Source organism: Podarcis vaucheri, assembly GCF_965113315.1.
Source record: "Podarcis vaucheri genome assembly, chromosome: 7".
NCBI classification, from domain to species: domain Eukaryota; kingdom Metazoa; phylum Chordata; class Lepidosauria; order Squamata; family Lacertidae; genus Podarcis; species Podarcis vaucheri.
Genome location: NC_138765.1, coordinates 18,195,779 through 18,203,479, shown reverse-complemented (window position 1 = coordinate 18,203,479; position 7,701 = coordinate 18,195,779). Strand labels below are relative to the sequence as shown.

The 7,701-nt window shown below is 45.6% G+C and overlaps 1 protein-coding gene across 6 annotated transcripts in view; it reads right to left on the bottom strand.

Annotated features, from left to right (window-relative positions):
• Positions 1 to 105: 105 nt before the first annotated feature.
• LOC309537185 (interferon-inducible GTPase 5-like) overlaps positions 106 to 7,701 on the bottom strand; it is a 64,824-nt gene continuing 57,228 nt past the window's right edge. Inside the window, exons 1-2 of one of the 6 annotated variants that reach the window (XR_014221811.1) lie at positions 7,318 to 7,575; positions 106 to 635 (exon numbers count right to left, since the gene is read on the bottom strand). Coding sequence is in view for 5 of the 6 variants with exons in the window: in XM_082231822.1 (XP_082087948.1) it covers positions 2,142 to 3,396; positions 4,761 to 4,813 (1,308 nt within the window). In the remaining variant the exon portion in view is untranslated. Of the gene's footprint in view, positions 636 to 1,656; positions 3,397 to 4,760; positions 5,828 to 6,031; positions 6,110 to 6,560; positions 7,268 to 7,317; positions 7,576 to 7,701 lie in introns of those variants that run through there. The other 5 variants (XM_082231820.1, XM_082231818.1, XM_082231821.1 and 2 more) reach the window with 5 other exon arrangements.

Below are 7,701 nucleotides of genomic sequence, written 5' to 3'. Positions count from 1 at the left end.
ATTGTTAACAGTATCTCTAGTGTGGGTATGCACAGATGCCTGTATGTTGAGCATAGCCTGGCCTATAAAATTATTGAAAGAATAATGTCTGTAATTGCATCCCTCTGAAGAAGGGATATAAGAAGACTTAACCTAGAGCAGGGTTTCCCAAACTTGGGTTTCCAGCTGTTTTTGGACTACAGTTCCCATCACCACTGATCCTGCTAGCTAGGGATGAGGGGAGTTGTAGTCCAAAAACAGCTGGAGACCCAAGTTTGGGAAACCCTGACCTAGAGAAAGATAAGAAGGCATGATTCTCGAGTGATGGGCTCCTGTGCAAAATGAAAGTTGGCTTGAAAATATTTTTTATTTCCTCCAATACACCTTGGAGGTGGCAGAACATCTCTTTAGCACAGGGGTGGAAAATCTCTGGTTCATGGGCCACTTTTGGGTGTAATCTGACCCACAAAGTAATATCCACAAAACCACACCCACCTGTCAATCACCTGATGGGTGGGATGCAGGAGTCAACTGTGCTGGGTTCTGCTTTGCCAGCATATTTCCTCCAGGGAATGTTTTTCAGCAAACGCCTTTTGAAGCGCCGTCCACTGTCAGGAATGACGCTGACACGTCACTGCTTTTCCCTCCATCGCTTCCTACCGTCGTCATGACAGCCCGATTGCCCTCCCTGTTCTGCGGACTGTCACTGGCTTTGTTTATAGGTTGGCAGAAGTGAAGTACATGTACCACAGCCAAAAATCCCTGAGAGCTTTTCATCTGTGACATGATTCCTGTCATGCTTCATGGATGTGGTTGGAGAGGACTTTCATTGACATAACCACATCATGCCTCGGCCTCAGGAAAAGGTTAGATGGCAGAACAGTGCCCCAGGAAACATGAAACATTCTGCTGTCTGGAAAGCTATATCACAACAATTAGGATCTGACACCCCTGGAATTCTTGCATGGTTTCTGTACTTAGTTTTCATAAGTCGCCTTATCCCCCCCCCCAAAAAAAAACCAACCCCTTCCCATGTTTGATTAGAACAGAATTTATAAGAAACATGAAAATTTAGATTGTGGTTCCTAATAAGTAGCTACAACATGTCTTGTATGAATTCAGTTTATCAAACCAAAGCCATAATTTACTAGTCTTTCTTGTTAAGCAACACATGTACTCAGAATCATGGTCTTAAAGTTTGTATCACTGGGTCATCAGCAGAGAGGATTTGCTTAACAAATTGGTTAAACTTCCTTGGGTTATTAGCAAACTCAGTATTTCATTTGCCAATGAATGCGTTTTAAAAATCTGAAAAAAAATGTTATTGGGCTTACCTACAGCTCCAAAAAGGCTTGTGCAAAACATGTGCCCCATTCCATTAAAATTTATCCCAGCCTTTATTTTTCCCCCTCCTTAGTTGCTTAAATACTGAATCTATAAGTATTTATAAGTGTCTATAAGTATTTATAAGTATTTATAAGTATCTATAAGTGTTGCTTAAATACTGAATCTATAAGTTAACCTGGAGATCCAATATAGCTAACGGGATTGGAGCTGGCCAGATAAAAGTTTTCCTAGAGAGCAACAGGACCTGGGTCAGAGTTACTTATGAATGAGAAGATGCCACTTGTTTTAAATCTTCTGCTTCGAACCAAGGAACTTGTACACTCTAGATGCTTTAGGTTAGACACATTTTATTATTCAAAAAAGAAAAAAAGAAAGGAAAGCAAGACAGGCCTAAATATTCAGGTTGTCACAATCTGTGGCTTGAACCACTAGTAAAAAGGGAACTGATTTGTATTCCAGTTCTTTGTTAAGTTAAGCCCTGAACGTTGCCAGAGGAGCTTCACCAGGTACAAAACAGCACAATCTTGGCTTTAGTTATAAAGTCATTAAGAGTGGTAACATTAAAACAAATTAAAAAATCATCATCCATTTTCACTAAAGGAAGCAAGCCGATTCAAAAAGGCCTCCAGTCAAATGCATATGGCTCACGTCTACATGACAAGTTTCAACCAGCTTCATTCTAGTTTAACTGCCATAGCTTTCCCCAAAGAACCTCGAGAACTGTAGGACAGAGCTCTGTTCGATTTGGTGCCGTTCCATCCATTTAGAAGCTAAGCACCCATCATGGATCACTACATGAGATCCGAAGAACTCTTTCAAACATCGGACTCAAAGGCCTTGATGAGGACACGCTGAGCATCACCTGCCACCTCGTTTAGGAAGCTGTAAAGCATGTAATAGGTGGTTCCAAAGGATATCCCTCCAGCTGTCACAGAGCCAAATACAGGGATTGTGCTGGCAAAGTACTCCACCAGCATCAATGCCCCACCACCAGCTTTGGTTAACATCTTCACCACGAGGTCCCTGGAGATTTCTTTGGTCAATGGTGACTCGATCACCTCTTTAAGCTCCTCCACATTCTTGCCAACCTTCTCAGCTAATTTGCTGAGTGATTCGTCATCTAGGCCAAAGTTCTGACGGTATTCCGAAAGAGACTTAACCAGGATAGTTATATCGCAAGCTACAGAGAGGCCTGGGATGGGCACAGCTGCTACTCCGCATGAGATGGTAGCCAGCTTCCAGATTTGCTTCTGCAAGGCCTCTTTCTTCTTCTGCAAGATGGACAAAGAGATGTTTGGCAGGGCCATGAGGAAGGCATGTCTCTTGTGGCTCGGCAGCTCCTTCTCCAGAGTCTCCTCGAGCTGTATGAAGTCGTACTTGTTTAGCTCCCAGCTGGAAAGGAGGAAGACCTGGGGAGCAGCCACTCCTTCGGCCTGAAGGCACTCTTTGCAATTCTCTCGAATCTTCCTCAGTATCGCCTCCTCGTCGTAGGCTTTTGGCCGGCGCTTTTTGGTGGCCTCTAGATCTGCATCTACCTTCGAGCGCACAAAGTAGAAGCATTTGCCCATCCGCTGGATTTCCTGTGCCAACTGGGCATGGTTGGACTTGAAGCGCTCTGAGGCAATGAGAATAAAGAAGTCATAGCGGGAGAAGTTGACCTGCTCCAGGTAAGTGCTGGACTGGAAATCTGGAGTGCCGATTCCGGGAAGATCCCACACAGTCACGTTGGGGTGCTTGGGGTGTGAATAAGGAGTGGGCTCCTTTGTGGTCTCCACAACCCCCGTGTCAGCAGATCCTTCGTCTTCATCGCCTAGGCCTCGAATGGCGTTGACAAACGAGGACTTGCCGGAGCCAGACTCTCCCGTTACTGCAATGTCCAGCCGGGCATTCTCCAAAGCCTGCAGGTTTTCCAGTATTTTGGACGCTGCTTCTGCCATTCTTCCTCCTTCAAGTGCATCCCTAATCTCTTCGATGTCTTCTTCGGTGATGATATCATATTCTTCTGCATAGGCAGCGGCTTGCTTTTCGGAATCAGGCGGCGGCTGAACTGCCATAGGATTGTATCGAGGCCTGGCAGGAAGGGGGAGAGAATGCAATACATAAGGAGACATTGAACAAGTTTCACTTATTGTGGGACAATGTGTTCCGCATCTGAGACATCATCTGAGGAGATGGCATGAAACAGGGCACCTTTTTTTCATTTAGAGAGCCATGCAGCCAGCTCAGTTCTAGGCTGGATATTTGGAGAAAGAGAAAATGGGCCAGCGTTGTCTTGAATAATGTTTATGAAGAAGAAGAAGAAGAAGAGTTTGGATTTGATATCCCGCCTTTCACTCCCTTTAAGGAGTCTCAAAGCGGCTAACATTCTCCTTTCCCTTCCTCCCCCACAACAAACACTCTGTGAGGTGAGTGGGGCTGAGAGACTTCAGAGAAGTGTGACTGGCCCAAGGTCACCCAGCAGCTGCATGTGGAGGAGCGGAGATGCGAACCCGGTTCCCCAGATTACAAGTCTATCGCTCTTAACCACTGCAGCACAAATTCCTCCCAGGAATTTATGTTATAAATAGGGCCTTATTCCATCCAAAATTTGTTATGTGAGAGGTTATCAGGTTGGGGGAAATTAGGGCTGCCTGGCTTCGACCTCTGAAGCAAGAACCAATAGCCTGCTTCCTTTTTGTTTAGTCCACAGGTGGGGAACCAAAGGTCCTTGGGCCAAATGTGGCCCTCCAGGCCTTTCTATACGGCCCTCAGAACTCTCCTCAGGCCACACCCCTCAGCTGCACTACATCTCCATGTTTTTGCTGGGTTTTGCCATTGAACTCTGATAATGCCTTCTGCTTGACTGTAAGGAATGGGGCCCTCAAGCTGACTTTTGACTTCCATTTTTCCCAGGGCGAAAGAGAAGCATCACATAAAGTGTTGGTGTGTAGCCAATTTAAACACTATTGCACTAGTGATTAACGCCATAAAATGACTTAGGCCCCAAATGGCAGCCCCTAAATTGTTGAATCCCCTCCCTACAAGTGTGACCCTAACACCTTCATTGTATCATTCCCATTCAACAGTGTTTGCATCCTGAAGCAACACCTCCAGGTGTTTTAAACCGTTTCATGCATTGCATTTTAAATTGTTGCAATCCCCCCCCCCCGGGACTTTATTGCAAATGGTCAGGTGAGAAATCAAATTAATAATAATAATAATAATAATAATAATAATAATAATAATAATAATAATAAAGAATGAGCAGAACATTAAGTTTCCATAGGAAAATGCAATGATTAAAAATGAAACATTTTCCCCAGAGAAAGACAGCAAGGTATTAATAACAAAATACCGTTTATACTCAAAGAAAGTGGCCAAAACGCTCTTTGTTCCTTGATCTTGTAACCCCTGTGTGCTAGTTAGCAGTGAAACTTGCCTGAAGGGAAACACACCTTTTGGGCCTGCTCTCGCCAACCTCTGCTTCACCTCGTCTCTTGGCAGCCATCTTGGACTAGGTCTCAGGCCAGCAGATGTTTGCTCAACAAAGCATCAGTTTGCCCCTTTATAGCCTTAGTCAAGGGGCGTCCTCTCTCTCCCTACTTCAGGCCTGACTTTCTCCACCTGAAAGTATTTGGCTGACGGCAAACCAACAATTCACCCTATCCAATTTGGTTCTGGCTAGCTCCTTTTCATCCTTGCACCGTCGTCCAAAATGGCCATTCCCTCTCTTCAAAGCATCTCGGTTCCTCCTCCTCTCCTCCTTTGTTTTAAAAGTGTATCCTCAAAATGCAGGCACCTGCTCACAGCCCGGCCTCTCAGCTTCATTCCCACACAGCTCTATATATGGCCTAACCACTTCCTTTTGCTACTTAGCCATGGATTTCCTCCCCATTCTACGTTGCAACGATACCTCCCTGCTAAATGTTTTCAGAACCAACTTAAGGGGCCGAATTCACACAAGGAGCTCTGGAGACAAGCAAATACTCAAGAGAAATGTTTCTCGAACTCCAAGGAAGCTGTATGTTGGAAGGTTTAGGGCAGAGAAAAGAAAGCACTGATTCAGACAGTGCAGTTAAAACTATGGGTACCTGGTTGACCACGGTAAATACAAGATGCTGGACCAGAGGTGAAAAAAGCTCTTTTTGTTGAAATCCCCTCTTCTGCACAGCTGCCTTTTTCCAACTTGAGACCATTGGCCTATTTGGATTAATACAGTGATGGCCAAACTCTGCCCTCCAGGTGTTTTGGGACTACAGCTCCCATCATCCCTAGCTAACAGGACCAGTGGTCAGGGATGATGGGAATAGTAGTCCCAAAACAGCTGGAGGGCCAAGTTTGGCCATCACTGGATTAATACTAATATTGTCTACAATGAATCGTCAGTGGCTAGCTAAGATTCGCTTCTTGTGATAAGGGAAAAGTGCAACGGAAAGTTGTTTGCATAACTCTGCAAACAAATCAGAATGAATGTCGCAGACAGTTTGCCTTAACACACACAGAATGTTGACCTTTAAGACAGCCATGCGCACACACACACACACACACACACACACACACACACACACAGTGAGAGCATTTCATTTCCTCTGCCCTGTGAGACTCTGCTAATTTCACAAAAGAGGGAAACCCTTTGCATTGCATTTCGGTTTTTGTTTGCTTTTAGAAAGAAAGGAAGAAAGAAAAAAACCTTGGGGAAAAATTATAGAACATTATAATCACTTACAAAATACACAGCACTGATGCCGAAGGATAGTAATAGAATCTGGGGCGGACTTTGGTAATCTTTCGTAATTATGGCGTTCTGTGCAAGGCCAAAATTTGTTTGCGCAAGGCCATGGATTTTCTCCATTATGGATCTCTTTTTTTGTGTAATAATTTCTATTAGCTTTCAATTACAATAACTCAATAAAAGCCTCATTGCCCATACCAAAATAAAATACCAAATTATAATATAATTAATAACGCCAATTGTTCAGATGCCAAATTATATAATTTTGTTGCCCTCCATGCTAGAATTGATGATTTACTTTCACTCTGCACTCCAAAAACTTATAAATTCCAATACACGCTAGTCAGAATAACAAACCCTTATACAGTACCGCAGCTGCAATTTTAACGACTTCCATTCACATTAACACATCAAATAATTTACAGTCCTACACCAGTTATGGATCTTCTCAATTTTGGTCCTCCTTGGCTAGGTGTTCTGCGCTGATAGAGTAAGAAGTTGGTGCTGTTGCTATTAACGTTACCATTATTAAGAGCCCTGCTGCGTCGGCCCAAAGTCCAACGCACTCTGCCATCCTGCATTCCAGTGTGGCTAAGCAGACGCTTCCCAGACGCACAGCAGGAAGGCGAGAGCTATTTACTTCCTAGTCAATACCTGGCGGCATATACTGCACCTGACACTGGAGGTTCCCTATGACTAATAGCAACGCATCTGTTGTCCTGCGCTCTTGTTTTTGAGCGCCGTATCCTGAGCCACTTCCTGCTTCTTAAGTAACTCCAAGGCAGCAACAGTTTCCAAATATTTTAAGCCAAGGCAGCAACACTTTCCAAACATTTTAAGCCAAGGGCCACCTACTGAAACGACATTGGCCCCCGCTCCGAAAAAGCACAAACAGAAATGGAAAAGTCCACTAAGCCGGATCTTCGCTTCCTCCTGGATCCAGATGGATGGGAGGCTGGCTTTCCGAGTCAAGTGTTTGCGCCGCCGATGCACATTTTCTTTCCAACCCCTCCCGCGCGTCTCCCGTCCTTTTGCAGGCGGGACTCAAGCTGTCCTCCCGCGACCTCAGTGGCAGATTCCCAGCGATCCACCGGTGGGGAGGCGGGGTGGGCGAAGGGATCTCTTGATCTTGCCCAGCAAGCCGCTTTGAGGGGAAGCCTCCCTTTCCCTGCAATCTGAATTGCTCGCCATCTGAACTCAGCTCTGGCTAAACTTTGGCCGGCCGCCGACAGCTCCTCTCCAGTCCCCATCCACCCCGCCAGCCCCCCCACCCCGCATACCTTTCAAGGCAAATCCGTGGCGATCCAGACGTTCAGCAGAGTGACCTAGGAAAGAATGTGGAGCAGATCCTTTGGAGTGGGGGGCGCTGAGGGGGTTTCCCGAGGGGCGGCCGTTTTGTTTTGCGCGCGCGGCGGCCCCAGAAGCGCCCTGATTTCCCGGTGCATCTACGATCGACTTTCGGTTTCCAAGCTGCTTATTGTTCCTTGCTGCCTCCTGGTGGAAGGAATGAGTTCGGACCGCAACAGAATCGCTATTATTTTTAAGCGGGGGGGGGGGAGGGGGATAGGGGTGAAATTACCATAAAATTTGCTGTGCGGTGCACATCCAAAAGTGCGTGCGAAGTGTGCGGCGGGGGAGAAAATATATTTGTTTATAAAGGCAGT